This window comes from Montipora capricornis, chromosome 12 (genome assembly GCF_036669925.1).
Source record: "Montipora capricornis isolate CH-2021 chromosome 12, ASM3666992v2, whole genome shotgun sequence".
NCBI lineage: Eukaryota > Metazoa > Cnidaria > Anthozoa > Scleractinia > Acroporidae > Montipora > Montipora capricornis.
The window spans coordinates 28,381,891-28,409,769 of record NC_090894.1 but is presented as its reverse complement, the minus strand read 5'-3'; the positions used below and the strand labels follow the sequence as shown (position 1 = coordinate 28,409,769).

General features: G+C 38.9%; 1 protein-coding gene across 4 annotated transcripts; it reads left to right on the top strand.

Annotated features, from left to right (window-relative positions):
• Window positions 1-39: 39 nt before the first annotated feature.
• Window positions 40-27,879, top strand: LOC138027159 (uncharacterized). Of its 4 annotated transcripts, none has more exons than XM_068874678.1 (6): window positions 40-162; window positions 20,885-21,049; window positions 21,200-21,272; window positions 21,375-21,850; window positions 23,748-23,810; window positions 24,661-27,879. In XM_068874678.1, exons 2-6 carry the CDS (start codon window positions 20,981-20,983, stop codon window positions 24,778-24,780), a joined length of 801 nt encoding a protein of 266 aa, XP_068730779.1. In that variant the 5' UTR covers window positions 40-162; window positions 20,885-20,980; the 3' UTR covers window positions 24,781-27,879. The 4 variants fall into 4 exon arrangements, with proteins under 4 accessions (XP_068730779.1, XP_068730780.1, XP_068730777.1 ...); XM_068874679.1 differs by lacking the exon at window positions 40-162 and adding an exon at window positions 17,222-17,300; XM_068874676.1 differs by lacking the exon at window positions 40-162 and adding an exon at window positions 19,661-19,786.

Sequence of the window (27,879 nt, the reverse complement as noted above, 5' to 3'; positions counted from 1 at the left end):
GATATTTGTCAGGGGAACTAAATTAAAATTGAAAGTACAGTACTCACATCCCAATATTATCGAGGAGAGTGGAAGCGGCGAGTCGCGACAATTTTTTCCCTTATCACATCATCCTTCTCCTGCAAAGACGAAAGCACGTAAATCAGCTACTGACTCATAAAGGTGTGTGACTGCTAAGATTTTGTTGGTTTACGAACTCATCTTCATCAGTAGTGCTTTTCCAGTTTTTGCGTGAGCTTCATCTCATGTCTAACTGCTTAAATTATGCATGATTTTGCGGGACTGTGTTAAGGATTTGTATTTTCAAACTGAAACCTTCATTTATTTTCCAAAATCTTAATTCGACGTTCGACCTCCTTTCACACCTAAGAACGTTTCTACTTCAGTTAAGGGTCGAAATTTTATGAGGCAACGAATTAATTTGAAACAAAGGTTCGAGACCAGCCGCTGAATGAAATAGTAATATTGAATACGAGAGAAGCCAGGAAATTAAACATCCAACATGGATGGGTTTCAAGTTTCCTCAGTAATATACTATGCGTCATCTTAAATCATCTTAATCATTTTAAAGGCGAAATTCCTTGGACAAATCATCGCAACATGATAGAAGCGAGTCTTTGTAATAATATTTTCCCCAATAAAATAACTCTCCAAATATTGCATTGCATTTAAAAGTGAGATTTCGAAATAGCTGTGGTCTTAAATGCAATGCACATTTCTAAAAAAAGAATGATGAAAGTTCACATTAAAAGTGTTATTATTACACAACTTCGGAACTAAAGGCAGTACTATTGCTTTCATGAAGGAAACCTTTCACTGTCCGAAAAGTTCTCACTTATTTTCACATCATTTTTCCCTTTATATAAGTTTACATTACAAGTGTTTATTCACTTCAAGGGCGACGCCTTGTTGCAGCTTTTTCTTTGTTCCGAGAGTTTTTTTCACTGCGGTAAATAACGGATGGGAACTCAATGTCATGTTGCAAATGTTTGGAAACCGCGAACGCAAACCGTGATAATCGATGATCACGAGAGATCGTAAATGGATTTTGCATGCAACGAGGAAAGACTGCAGTCTGCAGGATGTCTGTTAAATTGGCGACTAAAAGTCATTTTTATGGCTTGATACGTCATAGTCGCATTAGACAAACCCTCCTGCAGTATCTCACGAAACTTGAAATTGTCTTGCACAGGGCATTTTCACCACGAAATAGGAACTCTGATATTTGGACGAAGTTCACAATTCATGGTGATACTTTAGTAACTTCAGCATTTTCAGTACTCTTGCTAGTAGCTTTTCTAGCAATTTATCGGTCATCTTAGTCGACTAACTATATCTTAGTTCGTTACTGCTGGTGACATTTTGAAATACCTCGTTCACGAGCAGTGCTTTCTAGAAACGAAAGACCTATAATAGAGAGTCCATAGGGAGTAAATGTGTGAATTGTGCTATATTTGATATCCTCATTCATCAGTGTCATGCTAGGATAAAAGCTCGTGGCTGGGCATGTTGCAGACGCATGAAGCAGATCATCTGATAAATGCTTTCATTTGATTGGCTTATAACTAAGAGCTGAAAGGGTAAGGCCCAGACAGCAAAACATGCAAACTAAAGCACTTTCCTTGCTTATGATATCCAATGCAGCGCAAATTGATCCCATTTTTAATATTCGAATGAAGTAATAACTCTTAAAGTGAATAGTCAATTTTGAACCGCTGTGTTAACATTTTTGTCATTTTTACGACGATGAAGCAGTTTTCCCCGTGTCTTGTGGTTTTAAAATATGTTTATTCAGACTTGAAATTCTATAGTTTTAAGGTTATGCCAATCTCCGATATCATTCGCCTTTAATACCTTGCTCTCGAGTTTACGACTTGGAAATGCTCACAGTATCATTTCAAGGTTCTTCGATACAGAAACCAGATTTTGAAGGTCAAACTTAAAAGGTAAAGACAAATTTCTATATCTGTTGTCTCAAATATCCACAACAATACATCCCTGAGACCTACAATAGACCTTTTACAATAGACCTGATAACTAATGTCGGTAGAAGTTAAGTTCTCTCAAGTTGCATACTAAACAAAGTTTAAGCCCTCAATATTCGTAGCTAAGTTTCAGCCTGTAAAGTAAGTCTTTTGAATTCTCGGAAACTTTTGCCTTTTGTCGAATTTCCCCAGCTATTTGCCCTATTTGTTAGGTGACGCTAATCGATGTTACGTTTTAAGCCAGCTTTCATTATCTACGAATGACTTTGTTTCTTGTAAGGACGAATCACTGCAGGTCGGCATTGCAGACAAAATTATGTTGGAAGCGTGGATTCAAAAAAGAGATTCCGCAGAAAAAAAAAAAGAGATTTCATCAACTTACTTCCCAAAATATCACCTTCGTTTTGTTTATCTAATTTCCTTCCTCTATCAGGACACATGAATTGAACGAACTTGACATAATTTTCGTATCGATGAAACTAAAGAGCCAGTAACATCCAGATCCCAGTTATTCGAAAGGTGGATAGCGCTATCGACCGGATAAATCACTATCCTTTGGATTTCACTATAACTTATCCAATGGATAGTGATTTATCCGCCGGCTAGCGCTACTCATCGTGTGAACCAGTGGGGCCACACAATGTTTTTTCGGCATTGCGCTCATGCCCTTATGCAGAACCAAAACCTCTCGTGGTTTCTAGCTCAGGTTTGGTGTCAGAATTAATGCAATCTTGGGAATTTCGTTCTCGATCCTCAATCTTCGATATTTTCCCCCGGGAAATTAAATCCCCTTGTGATATTTGGCAGAACTACGGGATTATCGTACTGAAAAGGACCAATAAAAATCAATCGGAATTCATCAGTCAATGACAGCTCTTTTCCAATGTTGATTTGACGTCTAGAAGTTGTAAATTAATTTGTCGTCAAGTCCCAGATTTTCCGGCCCATTTTCACAATTTGCGCTTTTTTCAAAGGCAGCCTTTCTAAACGCCGAAAGTGTGTATTCATCTGGTGACAGCTCTTGGGAGACACGAATAAGAGTAATTTAAACCGACCGCCGTAGTACAAGGGAATCGTGCACCTGTATATTTTATTTGTTTATTTATCTGCAAAGAAAAACAAAGTCGAATTCCGTACTTGCTTAACCAAAAATCTTCGTCCTTAAATTCGCAATATTGTATCAAATATCTTAACCAAGTTTCGATCTTAGACTTACACTGTTTGTGTAAAGCTTTACACAAGGATACTTCAGTCGTAAGCTGTTGACGTGTGTCTCCTCTATGAGCCGTTTCGTGTTCAAAGCGTGAATAAACACTCTTGGCGAGTCATAAATATTAATGCTTTTTGGCGATAAAAAGTGTCGGAAATTTACTCTGTTTTAATCTCCTAGTTTCACTTCGATGACTGAAAAATCTGTTAAAATTTAACTGTTACGTTCGGTCGTCTTGTTTCAGGAATTGTTCGACGCTCTGCAAACCGTAAGTTTCTTTTCTATAAGTTGCCAGTTATCAGATCATGTTATATCCAAAACGCTTTTCCCTTTGAAAAGGCTAAGACCGCAATTTTATCTGTAGTCGGTAGCTATGAGAACCATGTTTTCACTGCGTTGCCGTAATATCAGAGCTTTTTTAAATTATGTGATTCCAGAATGACATTTTTATTTTCCCTTTAGTATAAACTTCTGTAAATCGCCTTGAAGATTTCAGGTGTTTCGTCTACTTAGGCAGCGTTTACATGAACGGGATTTCATTTGTAGTATTTGCAACCGCATCGTTTTTGATGCGGTTACACCTTCTGATCAAGACCGTTGCCGAAACCGGGTCAATTTGAAAAACGCTGCCAAAAGTGGAGCGTTTTGAGAACGATACGCTTTCATCTGTCGTGTAAACAGCGAAAACCGCATCGATTTGAATACGGTGACTATTTTGGCGGATATTTACATTGTTCGATTCAAAATGGTGAATTTAGCACGTAGTGCAGCGCTCGCTTTGTACTATCACGACTTGCGATTTTCTGGGGAAAAAGGATCCGTGTAAACATTTCCAAACCGCATCGATTTTGACGCGGTTTCGAAGTCGTGAAACCGTATGGATGTGAAAACCGCGTTCGTATGAACGCTGAATTAGTGTGTGCTTTCAATGCTTGGACGGCATGACTATTTCGAGGGTGGGGTGTAGGGGGTGAGGAGTAGGGGTGGGGAACCTGAGGCCTAAACACTATGCTTCAGATAATCACTAAGCCAAAGGTTAGCATTTTTGTGTCTACTGCGCACGTCATAGTGAAGTTGTGGAGCTGTCAAGTGTACACTGCGATCGAAAGCATGTACGTCGAAGATTTTTGGGGATCGTCACTGTAGTGTATCGATTTCAGTCAGCTTCTAGTTTTAAGTTACAAATTTTCACTGAATTCAAGTCTGTCAAACGAGATTCCTATAAGAATAAGCTAGCCTCCTTGTTAAAGGAATATGATGATATTTTCAAAGGGATAGGGAAGGTTACTGATTTTGAGCATAAACTTTCCAATGACCCTAACGTCAAACCTGTCAATCAACACCTAAGATGCAATTGTTGCAGTCAATAATGAGCTTGATAAAATGCTTGAAGAAAGAGTTGACTGAAGCCAGCCCATAGGTTTCCAACTTACTAATCTGGCTAGCTAAGAGGATGCACTATGAGAAACTAGACGCTCCATGAGCGTACACTGGGTTGCCTTGGGTACGTGTTACTAAAAACAGAAGAGACTGAGTTGGGTGGTATTGAATTGCAGCGTTCCAGGCAATTTTTTCAACTCGGGGGTCATTAAGACCATTTAAGGTGTCACCCAGAAGTCGTGCCAGCAGAGGCCCTTTGGCTCACACGTTCATACGATGAAACAGATCTTTTTCTGAGGTATTAATCATTTGTCAGAAAGAAAAAATTCCTGTCATTTTTAGAAAAAATAGGCACGCATTGCGTACGTGTGGTAGTGCACTAACACAGCGCTTTATTCCATATTGTCAATTGTCTTCTAAGGAGATTCAAGTTGTTTTTGCGTCATATGTAGCTCTAATAGTACACGATATTGTTTTGGTATTGTATATCATTGTAGTGCCATGGTAGAAGTCTTAGGTAAATAGCCCTCTAAGAAGACATGTGGTTAACAGCAAAGTACTACACCTAGAAAGATTGAAGAAAATAAATGGGAATCGACTGAAAACATTGGCTTCTAGGCTGACATGTTGATCATTTTCAAGTTCCCTGCCCTCTGAGCATATGACAGTTTACTGAAGTTAATCCCTAGGGGTCCGGCGGGGTTAGTATATGGATGGGTGATCTAAAAAATATACCACTTTGTAACAGAAGCATAGGACCGAAAACTCTATTTTAACCACAGGCTCCCCAAGCTGAAAATACGTGGTGTATGCGACAGCTTGTGTATATAGAGAATTGTATGGGAAAATCACCGATCGTAAAAAAATTGTGTAAATAACGATCTCATTTGAAATAAAGTTTTCCTCCCTCAAATGTGTGACGAACTTGTCTCTTGTGCCGAGTTTAGAGCCATTCTGACGACGTTTAGCGAAGTTATCCGGAAACGGTTGCTAAAAGAATAGGAAGGCCGACCACTCCATCCATCGCTGGCCAGACCTCACTCCACAAATCGTTTTCTCCTCAACAGGAAAAGTCCCGAATCGCAATAAAAACAACAGTTCCATAAAGCTCAATAAATTTCACTCCAAATACGTGTGTTTCGGCGGCCGAAAGACTCGTGAAGAATGAAAACTTTGCCTGAAAATTCACCTCTTCGGCTTTCCTCAGAGGCTTGTGACCGGGCAGTCAACAACGGCCGCTCGCAAGCTGGTTTCACCCTCAACTCTGATTGGTCCATTTGAATTTGACCACGCGCTAGCAACACGACCTTCCAATCAGAGTTGAGGTAGAGGAAATTAGAGCTATGTCATCTACAAAGTCCAAATCATCAAGTTTGGATGTAAACCTCCATCTTATGCCATTCTCACCATTTCCAACTGTTCTTAATTCTCATCACCCAATCCATTATGATCAAAAGCAAGAATCCAGACATATTGAATACCTGCTTGACGCCAGTTTTTATGTCACACCATTCGCCTATCTCTCGCCCATCCACCACTGCACACTTGAAGCCATTATAAATCACTTTGACCATTTTCACTATTTTCTCCGGAATTCCATACCTCCCCATAAATTATCTCCCATAAACTTTCTCTGTGGATGGAATCAAAAGCTTTATCTATAAAGTTCAAATACTGGGTAGCTTGCAACTCATTTGCCTGAGTGTTCAATGATGATATTTCGTAGAATGAAAACCTAGTCTGTTGTTCCCATGCCTTTCCTATGACCGGCTTGTTCTTTCCTTAATCGTCTGTCAATACCCTTCTTTATTCGATCTATAATAATCCTGCCCAGTATTTTTCCCACTACAGACAGCAATGTTATCCCTCTTGAGTTCTTGCATTCCTTAAGGTTACCTTTTTTTGGCAGTTTAAGAATAAGTCCCTGTTCCAAGCCTCAGGAATCCTTTCATGGTTCCATATTTTTGTCATCAATTGATGTATTTTCTATGCTGAAAATTCTACGTTGGCTTTCAGCAACTCAGCTGTAATAGAGTCAATCCCTGGGGCTATGGCTTCCTTAACTTCACCTAACGTTGGCTCACTGACTGCAATTTTCATTGAACTCGAATCCACAGTCTTCTTCACTAGTTATCGGGTTAAGTTTTCTGGTTCTTCTCTATTAAGCACTTCTTTAAAGTGGGCTCTGTCCATCTTGACTGCACTTCTTCTTTTCCACTTAGGAGATTTCCATTTTTGTCTAACACTACTGTGCTTTGCCTTGGTCTTTCATTGCGTAATGTCTTAGTGAGCCCATAAAGAGTCTTCATGTTCTGTTTGCTTGCAGCCTTCTCTGCCTCACCTGTAATATTGTCTATCCATTTTCTTTTATCCACCTTTATGCTCTTCTTCACTTTCTTATCCTTCCTTACATATTCTGCCCTAAGCTTTCTCTTAACCCTTTCGGAGCGTGTACTCAAGATCTTCTTATTAATATAAAGCCATCTCTTTGATCTATGAGGTCCCATGACTCCTTGCTGATCCATGGCTTTTTCTTCTTTTGAGGTCTTCCCAATACTGTTTCTGTTGCTTCTGTGTGTGCCTTCTTCATCACCCGAATGTCTCTCTCCACTTCTTGCTCTTCTTCAACTTCTGGTTCTTCATTCTCTAGAGCCTCATACCAATTGCTTAGGGTTACGTTAATTGTCTTAGGCACCTGCCCATTTTCCACCTTAGCCGTATTATACTTCACTCTACATCCAGCCTTTTCTCAGTTCGGTGCCTTTTTCAACCTGAGCTTAATTTTTGTACACACAAGTTAATGATCACTTCCAATATCTGCAGACCTGTAAACTCTGGTGTCGTTCAATGAATTCCTAAACCGTTTGCTGATAAGGATATGATCGATCTGATGATTCCTGGTTCTTCTATCGGGCGACACCCATGTTGCTTTTGTGGATTTTGCTTATGTGGGAATAGTGTTCCTGTAATAACTAGCTCATTCATATCACCTATTTCACAAAGCCTTTCCCCGTTATCATTCCTTAGCCCCAGTCCGTGTTTTCCCATAATTCTTTCATAATCTCTGCTTTTGTATCCAACCTTGGCATTCATGTCTCCAGTAACTATCTATCACATCTTGCAATCTTGTTTGTCTGCATCTTCCGTTGGTGCGTATACATGCATGAATGAGTGTAAGCTTTAAGTAATTGGAATAATACCTAGCTTGAATTATTCTTTCGCTGATAGGGGTCCACTCCATCAGAGTTCCAACTGCACTTTTTGACATCAATATACCTACTCCCTGTCTGTTGTTGTCATCATCTTTTCCAAAGTAAATTATGGTGTCTCCTTCTGCAAGTTGCACTTTTCCTTGGCTCGTGCAGTGCGTTTCACTGATGCGCATGATATTGATAACTTTCCTCTTCATCTCTCTTGCTACCTGTACGATGTTAGAACTTCTGTAGAGCGTCCGTACATTCCAGTTACCAACCCTCAGGGTGTATTTAGGGTGTATCAGTGGCCTAGTCGTCCCGCGGGGGCGTCCTGTTGGCTTTGGCTCCCCGTGCGTCATCGAGTCCCTCCTACGAGGTACGGTCACAGCGTCTCCTTGATACAGTAAATTCTCTCTGCTTCTAGTTTTTGTAATAGTTGTTGATTTTTTTTTACGGGAGAGGGTTTTCAGCCCTCGGCAAATTATACAATTTTTCTAATAGTTTTAGACTGATAGGATTGCACAGGAAGAGCCCATCAGGATAGTAAGGTGTTTTTGGCTGCCCACAACATACACCAGTCGATTTTCAATCACTCCAATTCTTTGTACGACGTATCCCTGCTCAATGTTCTAAGTCAAAACCTTTTCTTTATCATATCGGTTGAACCAATTAAAAACTGTTAGCTGGGGCAAAAGAATGAGAAAAGTAAAATTTATGGACAAGTAAAAAAGTGTCGCGCTAATCATTGACGGTATTTTAGAAACAAATTCATGAAGATTCTTGAACTAAAAAACCGTTGTATTATCAATTTTTACTTGTATGATTTTAAGACATATCAAACGTTGAATACTTTGCGAAACGTGTGGTAGTTAAATAAGCTTTGGTAAATAACGAACACTGACCGCCGGCTGCAGTGGCAAGGTGACTGTCTGACAGACAATTTTTTAGTTGACAAGCTGACTGCCGAACTCTGACTGGTCTTTGGCCAATTTTCAATAACTGAATTTAATCAGCTCTTATTAACGTCGTTTTTAAGACATTTTTAAGTCCACGTTAGAAAGCTGTTACAAAGATGAAGGCACAGCTACTAAGAAGGGGCAATACACAGTAAAGTGCAAATCACAATACATAGTGAGTCGCCGAATTGAAGTTTATAACATGTTTGGTTGGGTCATTGGTTATTCGTTGGGATCCACATCGAATCCTGATAATAAGAAACAACAACAACTTGGTCTAAGTTGTGAAGGACATGCAAAATTTTAGTCGGCCATCTTCTCCATTGTCAGAAATCAAAGAAACTCTTACGCTGGGTGCGACTGCTTGGTTGGGTTATAGGCCTTGAATCTTACACGGCCGGATGGCGCCAAGCAGCTTTTGTTTATCAGCTGATCTAAAGTGGTTTATCTCTGCTTTCACCACACTAACAATAGGAAAACAGTTGGAGCTGTTACGATTTTTTAAATAACAATAATAACAGAAATGTTAGCTTATCATAAATTACAAATGCGCCAATTAGAACGCAGAAACAAGAACGTTCATTAAACACACAAAATTGAGTTTTTAGCCGGGTATGAATGCAAAATTTGACTGAAAACAGTGGTTGGTCTCTTTAATATTTGACTACACTAGACTTCTCATTTCATTTCGAACAGTGGGTAAGACCCTTTGCGAATCCGTTGTGTACCATTGTAAAATCAACTTTGTCATACTATTTTCTTATTTTATTTTTTACACGACCTCACAAGCTTGTCGCTTTGAAATTTTCATCGTGTATAAATAAAGGTTGTATGTATGTATGTATGTATGTATGTTTAGCAAAGTATCAAATGCTACGAAGTATCGAAAGCTACCTGATAGCATTGACTATTTCATGTCTTCCATAGATAAGGTTTATGAGGAAACGAACGAGAGCTTAAAATAGTATTAACTAAATAGCTTCCTCTTGCATTTCTCGAAGAATTTTACGTCTTAACGGGTAACTATTAAGGATGATCTGTGAGTATTTTGACAATGCCCTCTGTCTTTATTGGATTTTAACTATTCAAACTTCCGAAAATCCTTGTTTGACATTCACCTTTGGAAAACTTGGTGTCACAATGCCCAGGCGGTAGAGGAACAAAGTTGAATGGCGTGAATATCACCGTGTCAACCCCCTTCTACTGCCCAGCGGGATTCGTAGGCGCGTCTTACTCTTTCTTGATGTTCGTCAAATCGGATTGAGGCACCCCGCCGCCCTTTTCTTTACAAAAATGTCTAATCGCATGAACATAATTTCGCAACAAAATCCCTGATAACAAAATAGAAGTTTTTCCATCAATAAGGTCATATGTTAATAGATGCCATGTTGAGAATTTTGCTCTAGGGGGTCACGTATACGATGCCCTGTGAAAACGTACTGGCATACGGAATTAAATCGATATATTGGTCATTGGGGGCAAATGGAATTTCAAAATAGTTGGTACCAGAGGAGCAAAGTTTGATGATTTGGTGAGGTAAGCTAGGGTCGCGGTAGATCGAATTGAGGCGGACGAAACAGATTTACAAATAGCGTCCCTTTTAGAAATCAGTTGCTTCCCGGGTGGGAGTATCGTGATTAGCTATAGATGTACTCAGGAAAATCGGCCAACAGTTCGAGAGAAGCGTGAGTGAATCAGAACTTGCAGTAGCCCGAGTAGCTGTCGGAATATTTTATCGCGGGATTATTTAAACACGCACGAGAGCGACAATCACGGACGAGAGCGACTGTCTTCGAAGCGGCGAAGCCGCGAGGGATTACCGCGAGCAGCGAAGCTGCGAATCTCAACACTACTAGTCCCCATGCTAGGCTTTGGTAGATCGTGCTAGCATAATTTTAAGCATAATTTAGCAAAACGAGCATTATTTTAAGATGGCGGCGTCCTCGAGTACATCTACTTCCCGCACTTCCAGCGACCAACAATCTGATAACCTACCCCATTGGTCTTCCGCAGTTATGATGGTTCTGGTGGTGCAGCCCTCGTCTGCAGCCGCTGAACGAGTATTCTCTACTCTTAACTCATCGTTTAACGATTCACAAGAGCATGCTCTCGTGGACTATTTACACTTTTGCGTAATGCTTCAGTACAATAACCGATAACACAGAGATTAACAACATGCATAGTTGTCTTTGTACTGAACTGAGGGCTCTGCTTGGATGGCGTCTAAAACAAGTATGCGGGCTAAAACTTTCTGACCCGGATTCAGAACCCAGAAACGGTTTATTTTGATAGCATTTGTTAATCATTTGGCTTTTTGAGGTGCGCACATGCGTATTTGCGATACTAAAGACTGTGAGACTGGAAGGTGGACTATATGAATGTTCATTAAAGTCAGAATTGATAGAGTTAAGCTCTGGTGATCTTTATTTTACTCAAGATCTAAGTAGCATAATTTCGGTGACAGAGAGCATAATTTTCAGAGAGTAGCATAATTTTGGCATAACTTCTAAAATATATGAGCACTGATAAAATCATAATATGCTTTTTTTCGGGCACAATCTACCAAAGCCTACCCCATATGCCCCTCGCGGCCATGCAAGACAAACGAAGCAATCATCGTACTCGCACGATACTCGGGAGTGTTTAAAGAATTCTGCGATAAAATATCCCGCCAGCTTAATAGTGAGGTAACTCTGTCCCACTTGTCAAAATTAAACAAATAAATACAGATCTTCACGCCAGGCTACTAAACTAGATAGAAAAGGGAACTTGATTTAAAAGACATTTCGGGTCAAATTCGCTTCGCTTCAGAAAACCACGCGTCAAGCAATTCTTGTTTTAACCCTTTATTTACTGCGGAAAGGGAAAACGAAGAATTAGACATTATCATATGGTGACACATGACAATTCAATGCTGTACACAGGGCCATACAGGGCGAAAAGTGGGTGGCAAATACCGTTTAAAATTCTTTTAAAAGCGCAGCCAACACGGTCAACACAGGGCGCGGGCTCAATCTATCTGTCGACTCCTTCGTTCGGTTTTGCCTGTGGAAAATAAATTAACAAAATAATTGTGTGGCAGAAATATAAATATGACCATGTTTACTTAGCTTTGAAATAATTAGAGAGAACGTAAAACCCATAAATTGGCGCTTGTAAGTCTAACATAAGAGACTGAGTCATTTGCATTACGTCGAGGACCGGAGCACGGACTCCCGGGGAAGGGGGGGGGGGGGTTCTCCCTTATAAGGGCTTAATGGGGAAGTGCGGCCAGCCAGGGTATGTTTTTCGGGATTTTTGTCTTGAACAGGGTATCGAATTTATCATTTTTTGTCTTAATCAGGGTATCGATTTATCAATTTTTGTTTTAAACGGGGTTAAATGTCTTAAACAGGGTATCAAAAATCGGAATTCTGTCTTAAAATGGGTAGGAAAATCAGCAATTTTTGTCTTAACAGGGTCAGGGTATGAGGGGCCGCGCCGCACCTCCCTAACCAGGGATACATCGAGTACCCCCCCCCCCCTCCGGGCACGGACTTCGGCTTCGGTTCTTGAATTTTCAATTAATCTATTCCCAATCTGGAGGACAAAAGAATAAGATTGTTTTGCATTTGAAAGGTTTGTTTCTCTCAGGGGACAGAACAAACATTGTTTCGTTCTCAAGGCCTCGGTTGTTCAAAAGGTGGATAACGCTATCCACCTGATAAATCCGCACTATCAAGCGGATAAACACTATCAAAATCAATTAAGTTATCCAGTGGATAGTGATTTATCTAGTGGATAGCGCTATCCACTCTTCGAACAACTGGAGCCAGATTGGGAATTACTGAAAAAATGGGTCTATTAGTGGCCTATTCGGCAATTTTCATGCAGATCAGTCTATTTGACAGTGAACATAGAAATCAAATTAAACATCGCTTTTGAGGAGAGGAGAAAACCGGAGTACTCGGGAACTCAGGGCGGCTTAGCGGTTATCAACCGTGCCTTCCACCTCTGATGCGACCCGGGTTCAACCCTCGGCCCCGGCCCCGGCCCCGGCCCCAAGGTCGTGTGTGAGCTGAGTTTCAGTCGATCTCAATCTGACTCCGAGGGTTTTCCCCGGGTACTCCGATTTTCCTCCCTCCTCAAAATCGACGTCCGGCTGCGTGCGGTTCAGTACCCTCGATTGGGATAGCCTCTGGTATCCTTCCCTTTCATTCGAGGGAATGAATAAAGTTGGTATTATTATTACTATTATTATTATTGCTGTTAGTGTTATTGTTATTGTTATTATAAAAAGGTAATAGCGATATTTCAAATCCAAACAATATAGGCTAATTGAGGGACCACCAAGAATTTTGTTGGCCCCTTTCTCAACCTCAAGTCGTTTTATCATAAATTTTACTCAATGGCACTTTCCTGATAACACTTTTCGGATTATTGTCTCACTGTCCATTAAAATTGCCTTCTACATATCCGCAACAACCTTTTTGCACAGATCGCTTGTTTCAAAAATATTTTCCAGTTCCTTTTTTTGTCTCTTTTATACCTCCACCGAGTGCACTGATCACAAGACGCACAACTCTGACTTTGAAACCAGGTCTTCTTCGCTCTCAGTTCAAATGCAAGCTGTCTGTAATTTGTTATTATTATCATCATCATCATCATCATCATCTTTATTATTATTATTATTATTATTATTATTATTTATTTTGGATTTGCCATTGGCCTTTCGCTTTCTTTTAAAGATAGTTTTAGATACTTTTTGCTTCCAATTCTTACTTTTTAATATTTCTTGTAAAATTTTAGAAATGAAAATTGTTATTATTATTATTATTATTATTATTATTATTATTATTATTATTATTATTATTATTATTATTATTATTATTAGAAACAACAAACTCAACCCACATATAAAGCTGAGACCTGGGAATCGAGCGCATCACTGCGCTATCCCTCGCGGCTCCCATGTCACGGTTGGCAAATGATCTCGAATTCAAAAGAGCGGGTGCCTCTAAGTGTTCATTGCACGCTCACAGTTACTTTGCTATAAGTGTTTCTCGGACAACAAGTAATCAAGTTAGTTGAAATATCGCTTTTATTTGTCCTTAATAACCAGTGCCAAGTCTCCGAATCAATCAAAGGTACATTCGTGACTGGAAGTAGAGAGTGAATCTTTTTGTCACAGAGCATTCATTCATTCGCGCAGCGGAGTTCATCTACTTGTGATATACACACTATTTTTTTCTAAGAATCTTTTTTTTTTGTATATGAACCAAACTTTAAAAAATGTACCCAGGCTGAGAGTCAGTCAAAAACGACTTAATATTGCTCGCTTGTTTTTATTCTTTTGTTTTTGTGAGTAGTATAAAGAATTTAATGTGAAAGAAATGTAAGCACCAGTCCACACTGATGCGTTTTCGAAAACCTCCGTTTATTTATGACTGTCCACACTAAAACGATCGAAAAAGGAGGTTTTCAAAAACGGAGGTCCTGGAGTACGCGTGACGTCATATTCGTATGCATACCTCACTTTCCCGCTCGCCAAGACGTAAACAAAGCCTGGTAACATTAGCAAAAACGTATGTTTAGATCTCCGTTTTTAGTCTCTTATGTGGACGCAGATCTTTTTTATCCGTTTTCAAGCATCCGGAGGTTTTCGAAAACGCATTAGTGTGGACGTGCCCTAAAAGAGGACAATTTATTCAAATACTTAGGGGCGTTTTCTTTTAACATTAACGACGTGGTTTTCTTATTCTATCCATGACTCACTGAAGAGCAACTCAGAGGTCACTTCTTTTAAAAATAAAAGGAGCAACTAAGAGGTCAGGTTTTTTAAAAAATAAAAGGAGTGTACAGTGATCATAAATAAATACAAGGATCATCTACATACGATATATATATGTAACTTGGGGTCGCAAAATCTTCCTTTGTCGTTAGAAGCACCCATCGTTTTAAAAAGACCATTTTCCTTGGAGCATTTTGGAAAACCCACTTCGATAATTTTTTTTCCAAGGAGAAACCGGCAGGATGGTATCTGAAGCTAATAAAACAAAAAATCATAGTGATGTCGAGTATGGTCAATTACATCTTAAAGGCCGCCGAGAAGATCGATATCGGACCTCACGGAATCAAAGAAATTTTCTTGACAGCGGCAAAACGTTTACGTTCAATATTTGTCTTATGGTGTCCGGTCAAAGCATATATTCCATAAAATCTCCTTCCTTTCCAAGCTTTGTAGTCGATTGGTGATAACAAAGCTAAACGTTGAATCACCAGTCACCAATTTTACAAGCGATCGTAGTATGCCATCCCGCAGTTGTACTCTCCAAAAAAGAAAAGATTTTTGTGGATATTTAAAAGATTTTACCGACATTCTTTCTTAGTTACTTTCCGATGTAGCATTAATTATTAAGGATTTTTAATCGATTTCTTTCAATGCCATAAACTAATAAATATCATTTATATTCTAACTTCCAAGTTACTATTAGGGCGTTTGACTGAATCGTGAATCGTGAATCGTTTGACTGAATTCACTCCTTCAGCCGTGACATCAAAATGCGTATTTTCTAAACTGTTCTCTACAAATTTGTTTTGGCAAGAATAAGAAGCATCTGTTTCCAAATCGTGTTAGAGTGATCATTTTCCTTTATTCTCATGGCCTGTTTCTTAAATCAAATGATGGTCTCTCTCAGGCATGGAACAAAAACCAAATTATTTTGACTGAGAATATATGAAGTGTCATATACACTGTATTGGAGGAAGTCAGTGAGGAATAGAATGAAGTGGAAGTTGGAAAGATCACCGTAGTAAATTAATCAATTTAAAGCTGTTGGAAAAGGAAGCTTTCAAAACCTAAATTGTATTAAGGAAATTAGAAAACAGTCCTAAGAAAATACGCGCGCTGATTGGTTAAAAATCGTGTTTCTATAACTCGATGGAGACACAGAACTAGCACGAGCTGTTGACTTAGTGATGGCGCGAGAAAAGAGAATTTACATTTTGATAATTAGAGTTAACAAGTTGTTTTCCTTTTTCTCGTCGCGTTGTTTTCTAAAAGAAATAGAAGAAATGTACCGTGTTTGTATCGAGTTATAGAAACACTCGTGAAAGTTTGCGGGGAGAACTCGAAAAAGCTGTGGAAACACTCGCCTGCGGCTCGTGTCCCACAGCATTTCTCGTTCTCCCAAACTTTCACGAGTGTTTCTATAACTCGATACAAACACGGTACATGTTTTCTACTTTTTAAATAACAAAACGAGTACTCGCAGGCTCTTCCACCGCGAAGAGAGAGCCGCTACAAAACGAGCCAAGATACGGAGATACGGAGGCGGCGTAGCCTGCGTCACAGACGAAACCAAACCTCTGGTTACTAACCGGTGTTAGATTACGTCTGCGACGCAGGCTAGAGGTGGCGCTGCGCGGAAATGGTTGCGCAAAACGATCCAAATGCATTCTTTCTTTCATCCGTGAGATTACATTTTCCTTTATCTCGGCATGATTGCAATCAGGAAATAGTTTAATTTTACTTTGCATAGCTAACTACCGGCACATGGGAACAAGGAACTGGCCAAGCAAAGGTCAAGTTGAACAATGACCCATGACATTTATCACGCAGGAAGAACATGTGAACTTGATTGGAAATGATCAAAGTTTGTTTGTTCCGTTTATCGTTTCTCGATCAGAACAGATAACCTTTAATACTCTTTTGTTTATAAGAGCGTCTTTTAAAAAGAACGTTTAAACTTGAGATGTCACCAAATTAAGAACATTCCCAGTTTGCATGTGGTCGAGTTACAGTATACCACACAACTTTATGAACATGTTAAGAACGTTTTATCAGGTTCAAATCGCAAGAAAGTAAAACGTTAGCCTCAGCTCCAAAATTAGTCGTTCTTATAAAAAAAAGAGTGCTGTGCATTGCCAATTGTCATGACGAAAAAGCTATTTACAACGATCTCAAAAACGAAACATGTTTAATTCTCTTCAATATTCTGCGACTAGAAGTGAAAGCTACAGAATTGACGCCGGGAATTCAGCGACGTTTCCCCATTGCTGAACTCGCAAAACACCAGGAGGAATTTTAAGCAACTCCATCGTCAACGAAAAAGTCACTTCAGTATAAATTTCCAGGATAATATGAGCGAAAATTCTTCAACCGGATTGGTGCGTATCCGCGAATCTACTTCAGAATATAAGAACATTTGGGGATAGGTGGTATTTTCCACGGAGTATCCACGTATCCGGCCGCTTCAGAGGTGCAACTTCAAAATGGCAGGGTATTCTGTAGATACTCTTAACTCTTTTTGGTACATTTATCCAATAGAGAGAACTTTTAGGGTGAAAATATATTCCCCTACCCCCATCTATCATCCCTCTGTGCTACCAACTTGAGTCGAGTAGAAGGTCTCGTGACTTATAATGCGATTGCCAAGCTCAGACAAAGACTAAACAATTCAAACAATGACTTAGACTTAAAAACAATAAAAGCTGCTTATACAAAACCAAACAATAGCGGGTTTCGACAGCTGCTACATTACTGACCATCTTATCTTCCTTCGAACAAGAACGTTTCCCGTTATTTGTAAAGTAGGTAAGTGTGGCTAGCAATGAAAAAAGGATGGTCTAATCTATTTTGGTTCAGTTTTTTTTTTAACAAAAGCTGCTTGATGCTTTGTTTCACAAGCAAGATCTGATAAACTTAAAGCGTCACTTGTGATTCGGAAGGTCGCAAAATGCAAATTTCAATTTTCGTGTACTTCTGTCTCTGCTGAATGTGTGATCGCGAGCTTGTCTTAAACACGATGACTCCGACTTTATCATACCGAATCGATTCGTTTAACATTCTTCCCAAAGCTGAGTTTTAAGGAACAAGTTTACAAAGAAGCTTGACGAAAAATTTGAACAGGAAATACTGCCCTGATGGAAATCTTAAAATAACTCAAAGTAGCTGACTTCCCAGTTAATAGAATTTAATGACTTCCGACGGAAACTTTCATTGTACATCCTCTGCAGCGTTTCTAACGTCGAAATTTAATTTCACTGGAATAGAAAGTGGATCTTGCTTTCAACATGACTTGCTGAATAACGGAATATTGTAAATTCCCGCATGGATGGCCCCACGTCAGAGAAATGGCCCGTGGCAATTTTTCTTTGCTGTTTGGGTGCGGACACAGGAATAATGTATGATTACCTCTTGCTTTTGTCTACACGTAAATTGAGAGGGGAATTAGTGGGAGGGGAGGGGGAAGGGTCCCAACCCTGCTTTGGTACAGAAATGCCGTCCTGCAAAGAGACACGTGAGCCGTATATCGTTTATGATCCTTGAGATATTTAAGATTGCGTTTGCTGCAAATGGCAAACGCTAAGATCGACGAAATTTGCGTTTTAGCAACAATCAAAGGAACTTGCTAATTTTGTCTCATGCAATATCGAGCAAATAGAGATATTAATGAACGAAGTAGAGAATTTCATGCTTTTGGAACAAACAGCAGTCTGTCGTTTGAAGTTTACGTCAAAATTGCTGTGCGAATTATCTGTAATCCCGTGCTTTACTTAACGTAGGGCGAGTAAACTGCGTCAGGCAGGGTATCGCATTATGTTCACCCATATTTTTTCAAGCATTTTGCGCAAAAAGATTCAGCCAGAAGTGCTTCATTGCCAGCTTTAAAATTGACAACCGACAACTTTCCTCATCAGTAAGGAGCAAAATTATGCAACTTCAAACCGAAAAATATTTAATTTAGCTGTTGAAAATTTACATTAACCTTGCACAGCTTAAGGACGTTACGGATCTCAAAAGAAGTCCACTAAATTTTGGACTTTGCAACTTTGTTTTATGAAAGAAGTGAAAGCAGATGAAAAGGCGTTGAAAACTGAAACTACCCGTTTTATCGAACTCAAAGGTTTTATCGCAGATTGGTTAAAGTGTCCAGCACTTTGGACTTAACAAATAGAAAAATATCCTGGTAGGCTAAACTTCATTAGATACTAAAATTACCCTATCGAATACCATCCACTTAAAAGAGAGGAATGTTCGTAGAATGCACTTAAAGTGGGTGGTCCTCTGTATTTTGCAGTGACTCGTTGGGGTAATAAAACTTCAAGCGATCTTTTGTGTGTCATGTGTTTTCTGTCGTCTGGCGAGCTGGCGAGAAAAAATAGTGTGGAGGAAAGATAAGAATGAGTTGGCTGTCATATGATGGGGTGTGAGCCGAATCGCGTTCGCCATATGATAAGCACGATTTCAATTTAGTAATCCAAAAAGACAAATCGTAATTTAGAAAAAGGATGGCCTTTTTTGCGAAGCCTAAGTCGCGATTACTTTGTTATAACGTCACTTTGATAGGAACTTGTGGATCGAACTTCTCGCGTCAGGATTAAAGAATTCGACCATTTTAATTTTAGTGCCAACACCATAAAGTTCGTATTTGAAGCGTTTTATTAAATTACATAATGTTTCCGCTCGTGACTATGGGCGAGACAACAAGTGGAAGTCTCGTTCTTCTTTATTTTGTGATTCCTTCCAGTAAGTTTGACCCGTATTATTTGACCTTTGTTTGCTGTCAAATCTGCTCGAGAAATTTCGAAACTAGAAGGAGCTGATTGCCCAACTTATACAAATACGAGTTTTGTTCATGAATTAATTATTTGTGTAGCATTTCGTTGGTTGGAAGCAAAGGAAAATTGTACCTAAAAATTAACTGTTGGCTTTAAAACAAACTCGTGGAAACGAGTTACTTATGTAAGAAACTGCCTTTCCGTGCCTGAGCTTGCGAGGTCGTCAGGAGATAAGGGGCGTAAGTTGATACATAAACTATTTTTAAGCAATATTCATTATTGTACTTATCTCCTCTTTTACTCCCCCGGGGGCTATCCCGGGGAAGTAGTTTTTAGAATGAACTGTCAAGTCTGTGAATGGACAGTCATCAACTTCAGTAGCCAATCAAATGGCTCAAACTTAGTCGCTCGAGCATTATTTAGTTCTCGGGTGCTCATTTACACTGCTCTGCCGACTGTGACTGGAATCAGCAAAGTACGATGAAAACAACATTGTAGGTTTCTCTACGCGCTGTCAAGGTAATATCCTTTTTCGTGAATTTCTCTGTACTGGCTTTATTGGGACTTTCTTCTTCGCGTCTACGGACTCACGCTGATTCTTCAAAACGCACCGTCGGGCTCTCATAAATCGTACGCACTTTGTGTACACTGTGCAAATCTTGCCAGAGTTTCGGCATCGTTTTACCGTTCCTTAAATTCTACAAATCGTTTTGTCGCTAAGCTATGCTTTGCGCTAGTTGTAGAGCATTGTTTTGACAAACAAGTGGCGAAAATTTAGCTTTTCACGGGCGAACGAAGGAGTCGAAACAGCGAACACGCATTTCTTTGTGAATGGCACCTGGCCTTCATTGTGAGTTGGAAATGAGTTTATTTTTAAATTTGCCGTTCGCTTGCCTCATCTTGCGGTAGCTTATTGCGAAGTGTGTGCGTGAAATTCTGCCTTTTCAAAGTGCACTTTGGATAGTAAAGACTTGTTGAAGATTTCGAGGTTTTAGTTCTTGTGTGATGTTGCAGGGCACACTTCAAGCTACAACCACCCGTTTCGTCTCCTGAATTTTTGATGTCCAAATCGTGAGGCTTTCCTCCTCGGTTTATCCCGATGAGAATAGCAGCGAACCTCGCCAGAATGTTGAATATACTTTCACGTAATCTATTTGAGAGTTCGTTTTTGTTAGGTTAAACGTCCTAAACCTTGATTTTGGTTTCATTTCGTGAAATTTATCTCGATTAATATAATTCCAACCCGTGCAGATGAGTTGAAGATGGGAGCTGCGGTAAAGATGAGCAGTGGCTCTTCAATTGCAAATTTGCTTGCTTAGCGTTTTTCGCATTCGGTACCTTGACCATCGTATTTGAAAACCATAAAAGCCAGCCTTTACTTCCTGAGGAGATTTGTAAAAGCCAATTTTACGTCGACTTTATCGCGGAAAGTTAATCTTAAGCTGTTCTCAGGAAAATGAATTGACTTGCCTTGTTGATCGCTGGACCGCAAGAAAAGTACTTGAACTACATTGCAATGGTTTTCGAACTCGTTGATTCAAGTCGGCAAATGGCCATAACAAGACGAATATTTAAAGCTTCACCTTTCGCGTCAAGATATTTGTTTTCTTATTGCAGGGGTTTTCCGACGTCAACTTGACGCCATAAGACTCGCGGGAAATCGTACCTGTTCCCGCCATCCTTTATTTGAAAAGTGACATTGCTGAGGAAAGAATGTTGAAGTTGCTGGCCCTCAAATTCAAGAATCAATCCATCAATGAAGTCAAACCATATGAACCTCAGGTGAAAAGAATGATATCCTCTAAAGAACATAGGTTTCTCTGTTGTGTTGACATTGTATAGAGGTGAAAACTCCTCGGGTGCATTTCAAATTTGGTGTAAGCTTTCAACGGGCTTTCACCCATCCTGTTCTTTTTATTCTTATTTTTGTAGCCGTTTTTACAAGATGAGTCCAGTGTAGATGAGAATACCGATGAAGATGTTGAACTGACGGAGATAATTGGAGGTAAAAAAGAGCGAAAAATTATATTTAGGTAAAAGTCGATCAAAGCTTAAATGTGATATGTGCAAATTGTAAAACCTGTCGCTTCCTTTTCAACTCTCATAGATAAACCTTTGAACTTTAATAACAATGTACAAGAAGCAGCATTAAAGATCAACTCGCCCTTACCTGTAGAAATAGCTTCGAAGGAAAATATCTACGCTCACAAAGATACGAAAGAGGACAACATCGATTGTGGCTTTTGGCCAATAGAAAGACCTGGTAGCAGGGAAGGTGCTTCTGCGGAGAAACGGAAATGGTCTCAAATGAAGACACAGAAACTTCTTCAACAATTTGCCTCTGGCAACGACAGTTCATCTAGCGATGATGAAATTAAAGACTTATGCAGAAAAAGTGGACCTCTGAGTTCGAGTCCACCTGGTAAAGTCACAGTTTTATCCAAACACTCTGCCTTTTCTGCTAGAGTTAGGCCGACGAGTTATGCGAGCGACGGGCACTCGAGGAAAAAGCACAGGGTTGTGTTCGCCGAAGATGAGGCACTTTTTTCGAGGCCTTCGTTGAATTTTGAGAAAATGCAACAGGTAAGAGCTTTAGGGTATTTTTTTTCAAACATGGGTTAAATAATTACGGTGGCCGTCTTCGCCTTTATTGCATGGATCTGGATTGACCTATGTTAATTTTTGGTCGGTTATTCAGAGCCACATTGTTATTAGTCCACGAGGCATACAAAAATCGCTTGCAAACCCAAGATTATTGCGTCCGTTTGTATTTGTCAAGTGTTGCTGACTCTAAACGCATACTTAATTAGATTCTTCTGAAGTTTTCAGCTCTCACAGCTCACAGCATGTGTGTTATTATTTCACTGACCCGACATATAATTATTGATTACTTGTGAGAGCGTGGATCTTTCCTTTTCATGTTGAAGGATTTAAATGAATGATGAAATTATAGATCCGTGTGTAAATATGCTTTTGTTGTTTTCATTGCATCAAGCCAGTGGAAATTGACAAGTGCTTTGTTTTGTGTGATAAGTGCGGAAGTATGATTGGTTGAACAATGGACCACCTGACTTTAGGATTGATTCTCTTGGATGCTAAATCAACAAGGGATGCAATTTGTTGATTGCTGTAACTTAATGAGAATAATAATTGTAATAATACCAATAGTTCCCAAGGGGCAAAGATAAGGGGGCAAAGTTTAATAATATTGTGAAGTATTCACTTTCCCATTGCCCTGACCAATGGCTGTGTGAGACTCAGAAATTTGATCAGCAGAGATTTGTAACAAATATACGTGTTAAAGTCTAAAGTCACTTTTTGTTGACAACAATAATCTCCAAAACCTCACAAAATTAAGCAACATGGAGATTACCTGAAAGTTATAAATATGAACTGTGGGCATGATAACAATGCATTGCAATGTGAACACATGCCTTGTTTAAGTGCAAGGGTATTTAGCTACAGAGTCATCTACTGAAATTACCCAAAAGCAATACTGGGCATAATTTTGCTCAAAATAGTGGAGCAGAAATTTGGGATCAATGAAGACAAAATTATTCCTTGAAGTGTTTTAGATGAAGAATTAACCATTTCGCAAGGCAGGAAAATCCCTACATCATCACTTGACCACATGGTTTCCTGTTAAATCCAAGGATCACACAAGTATTTGCAACATATCTTGTATGATTTGGGCTGTGTATGGAATTATTTTTGTGTGACATTAGCTGACATTTTTTTGTGTGGGGGTCTGTTTTGAATTAAAATGTGCTAAGAAGACACATGTGCAATTATTATTGTTGGCTCTTACTACATTATCATGACTTTATTGAACTTTGAACTTTATTTAATTAAGTGTCAAGTGTATCTTACAATCTTGGACATTTCAAATGGAAATTGAAGACCACCCCTCCCCTCAGTTTCAATGGTGAGAAAATGGCAGGCTTCAACTTGCATGGAGATTCATCATTGATTTTGGGGGAAGGGGGGAACTAATTTTTCATTTTATTTTGTCCAAGATTGTAGCTCTGGGGCATTAATGATATTATTCAGTGAGGACATTGCACAGAAGTCCAATCCAATCAAAGGTGGTTTTCGAGGAAAGGGGAAAACTGGAGTACCCAGGAAAAAACCTGTTGGAGCAGATTAGAGAACCAACAAACTCAACCCACATGAGATGCCAAGTCTAGGAAATGAATCTGGGTCACATTGGTGGGAGGCGAGTACTCCCACAACTGTGCCATCCATGCTTGCTTGACATGATTTTTTCGTCTGTGACTGAGCAGGCACATACTTAAATGGGAATTTATTTAGTATTATTGATGTATTTTTCTGCTGTTTTTATTTCCATCACAACCTAGATTAAGCGATTAATTTTTCATGGAGTTAATATTGAGATTTAATATTCCCTGCAAGCTTTATTCCCCAAGGCCATGTACATCCAGTCATCTGTGTAATGAGTAATGTTTATTTTTCTCTGTAGAAGTCTGTGCTCATAAAGAGGCACACTCATGGCCTGTCAAGACCAAGACCTGTGAGAATAAGGGTATGTTAATTTTTTTAAAGAAGTGTTTCGGTATCAAGTCTTGTTTTTCTTTGAATCACAATCAGTTGAGGGATGTACTTTTTTGCCTCACATCCTTGGCTAAACTTTCTTAGCTCCATATTGATTACTATTCAAGTTGTTACAGTGAGAAGAACCCTAGGCTTACTTTCCACCAATGTCCCCTGAATAAGATCAGATTCTCAGACTAGGTGTTGTTCCCCTGTTTCCCACGTGGCTGTGGTCAGACTCTGTCTATTACTGTACAGCTCTTGTCCTTTTTGTCCACAACTACAATATCTGGTCTGTTACGCTCAATTTTATGGTCAGTTTAAATCTCACAATAGCTTACACTTGTCCGTCTCCTCCAGGTCTGGCCTTAGCTCATTATTATCATTATTATATTATTCCTCTTGAAAAAGGGCTAACCCTGGAGACAAGTTTCCAGTCAAGTCTTAACTTGAAACTTCAAGCCACCAAGATTAGTGTTATTGTTAGGCCTAATAGAGCGGTTTTCAATTGTGTGTCATAAAACAAATACATGTACCAAAGTAATCAATTCGACCAATCGCAGCAGCTGCAAACAGTGCAATGAACCAATCCAAATTCGTAGCAATTCCATGTAACTTGCTCAAAGCGCGGGAAATATCGCAAGTCACGATTGGTTTTGGTTTTCCTTCACACTGGTGGATAAACTGGCATGATATTTTTAAACCAATCACTAAGGGTAGCAGTTGCAATCGTGTAAATTACTTTCGACAGTCTTTTGAAAACTGCTCTGAGATTGAATCTAGAATATGCAGGTCCTTTTCTTGATATAGTTTGCTTGTATTGATACAATTTTTCTTTTCAGAGCATCTCCAATCCCAGACACAGCCGTTCATGTGATCCTTCAGTGTTGATGTTCAGACCCATACAGATGAAATCAGCATTCAACCTTGCACCAGTAGAAGAGCCAGGCTTTGCCTACTGAGGTACTGCTTCTACAATGGGACCTGTTGTTAGCCCATGTACAGTGCCCTACTCTATTTCGACACCCATGTCAATAAGAAGAACAGTTCTTAAAAAGGTGGATATGTTGGACAGAAGAAGGGCTTCTTTGGTTTTGTTTGTTCCAGAGTGCTGGCTAACATAACTTTGTAGTGAAAAGGTCTTAAGTTTATGGAGCTTTGTGGTGTGCCCCTTTTAAGAATGAGAAATAGTCACACATTAATTTTATTCTTAGTATATTATGATGTTGCTCAATTTTTGGAGCAGTTAGATATAATTATGCATGTGTAAATGTATTGGTATTTCAAACAGTATTTGTCATGTTTTATTAACCACAGATTCATCAGTAGAGGTTTTGAATTAATACTAGTGTTGCCCAACCATTCTGTGAATAGTTTGGTTTCACAATTTTTTCAAAGTGCTTCTTGTGGTCCAACACAAGAGGGTTAAAAGGAAATATGGTAGCTTAGAGTTCATTTGTTATGTAAGTTGTGAACACTGATCTTTGTGCAATTGGTCCAACCCCATAGTTAGAAAATAATTATTGTGTATGTAAAATTTGGCAAATATCAGCATTACATAAGCCATCTCTTAAACCCGTGGACTACTGAATTGACCCCATTGACGAGTAAAAGCATCTGGCATTAGGCAGTAAAATCTAAGTCTGCCTCTTAGGAGACAATGGGGTAAGGCCAAAAATAGTATACCAATCAAGACAATACCTGAGTTTCTAATTTTCAGACCACCTTTGGCTGTGTCTTTCATCCTTTTTAATCATGATAATCTCACTAGCCCTTTAACAGCTATTGTCTATTTCCATTCATTGCATTAAGAGATTAATTTTCTAAGGTCAAGAGAATCAAACTGATTGGCCACAAGGATTTGCCTAGATTCAACACTGAATTCGCTTGACATAAACTTTGCAGTAGATCTAATCGGCTAACTCAATGTTGTACCCAATTCAAACCCTTTGGGAGTAGAACATTTTGTTCCAGGCATTTCCATATCATTTAAATATGAAATGCTACATTATCATGCAAATACAATACACAAATAATCTTAATCCCGGGAGATTTGAATTTGGTACAACATTGAGTTAGCCGATAGGGTCTATTGTGTGCCAGGCAAGAAAAGAAGAATTGGAGGTGGAAACAAAGGCATTGATGTCGACCTCTCCGGTGGTCATTTAGTTTTCTAAAAAGAAGGAAGCTGGCTTCCATCTCCCTCAGTGAGGGTCACCTGATAACATCATCAAAACAATGTCATCTTTTTAGTGGTCATCGGTGCAAACCTTTTCTGATTCTTCTGACATTCATTTTTGCTTCAAAAAATTTATGTTCTAAAGAGTGAAATTCATAAGTTGTTTTTTGTTGATGTGATTTGTGTTTTTGTGAAGTTGCTTTTGTGTAAAAGTGGAATGAAGTGCATGAAATGACTTTTATTAGAGATCAAAAAAATGTTACCTCTTTTGTTTTTTACCATAATTATTCAAATCTCGAAAATATGCTCATTTTATTTTCTCAGGTTAATTTTATAGGGCCTATGTCATGCAATAATAGCATTTTGTGTCAGGAAACTACTTAAAATTTTTTAAACCAATTTGACACAAAATGTTTGTTAAATAGAAAGAAACAACAATAATCACCAAAAACTGAACACAATGTAAAAGAAAGACAAATATGGCCAAGTAGATGAATGGGTCATTTTGAAAAATGTCAGACTGAGGTTAAAGTTTGCAGCAACTCACCACGTGCTTTGTTACTTACAATATGCAAATTTAAAAGCATTGACAGTACACTCTCTGCGAGAAAAGTAAAGGTGGAGATTGGTTGTGCACATTAAAATTATAAATTTGGTTGTGGAAAATGAGAATTAAGGAAATCACCAAGCCCTTAAACACATGCAAGAGTCCCTGTGAAGTCTGTTGTACTTTATTTTGTAATGCATTTGTAGGTGCAAAACTGATCTGCAGTCGTTGATTTCATTCTGTCAGAGTTTTGGTAATCTGGAAAGTAAATTTTAAGATCTTTGTAACAATTTCCTGAGGGATAAAATTTTCTGAATCATGGTTTGCATTTGGAGATATTGCTTATACAGGAGCTATCACCTTGCTCATATCTGTGCCTGTTATATTAAGGGACAGGCAGCTCTTATACTAAACTTGATAAGGGTCTCTTCATGGCATGTAAATACTAATTTATCTTTTGTGTTTGGGTAGTATCACACTGTTGTGAAGTAGGATTTCTCACATTGATTTTAATTCATCGCATGTTCACCAACAAATGCTGAAAAGTATACTACACAGGCATTTTTTGATACCTCGTCTGTCAGACTGTTCTTGCATTTTACTAATTTAGTGTTTGGTACATCTGAAGAACAAAAAGGTGAATTCACATAGCAGAAATGGAATGCCCTTTTATGTGTGAACTAAAGAGTTCTTGATTCTTTTTCAATTGAGTCTTTGGTTTGTGTAACTTTAAGACTACAGTGGCTAAAAGTTGCTTTGGCAGTCTTATATTTACCTAGTTTTTGTGGTTTTTTGTCTTTTAGTGATTTTTATTCTCAATTGTATTTTTAAGTGCATTTTTGTCTTGATGCAACCTTTACTGCAGCAGTGTTTCGGAGTTAAGCTCACAAATCATTTGACACAGTCTTTCCATTTTCCAGTAAGCTTGTGGCAGCATTGTGCCTAAACCTCAGTTTCAGTTTCACCCAGTCACTCCCTTATGGGACGGCCAGGGTCTCTCTTCCCAGGTCATCCCTAGACGGTGGGCTTGGATGAGAAGACAAGATTAGTGATACTTCAGACTCAATTTGTCATGTGGCCAAAGCAGTTTTTAATTACCTTGTAGTTCGTTGGTGTGAAAACTTAAATATTTATCTACTTAAGTATATTTATACAGATTTTGTAAATAAGTATTTTATAACAACAAAAGAAAGTTGGAAATTATCTGAGAGTTTGAAGCTTAGAAGAGTATTTATTCGGTCGAAGACGTGTATGTTGATCTCTCAACAATGTAGACTGTTTGGCAAGTGTGTTTTGGTTGCCTGTCAAATATTAATTAAAAGTGTTTTACAATAA

Bases quoted from the DNA above. Each gene is read 5' to 3' on its own strand.
- LOC138027159 (XM_068874678.1), top strand. From the start codon at position 20,981: ATGTTGAAGTTGCTGGCCCTCAAATTCAAGAATCAATCCATCAATGAA. The intron at 21,273-21,374 runs GTAAAAAAGAGC...CAACTCTCATAG, and splicing joins ACTGACGGAGATAATTGGAG to ATAAACCTTTGAACTTTAAT. The intron at 23,811-24,660 runs GTATGTTAATTT...TTTTCTTTTCAG, and splicing joins CAAGACCTGTGAGAATAAGG to AGCATCTCCAATCCCAGACA.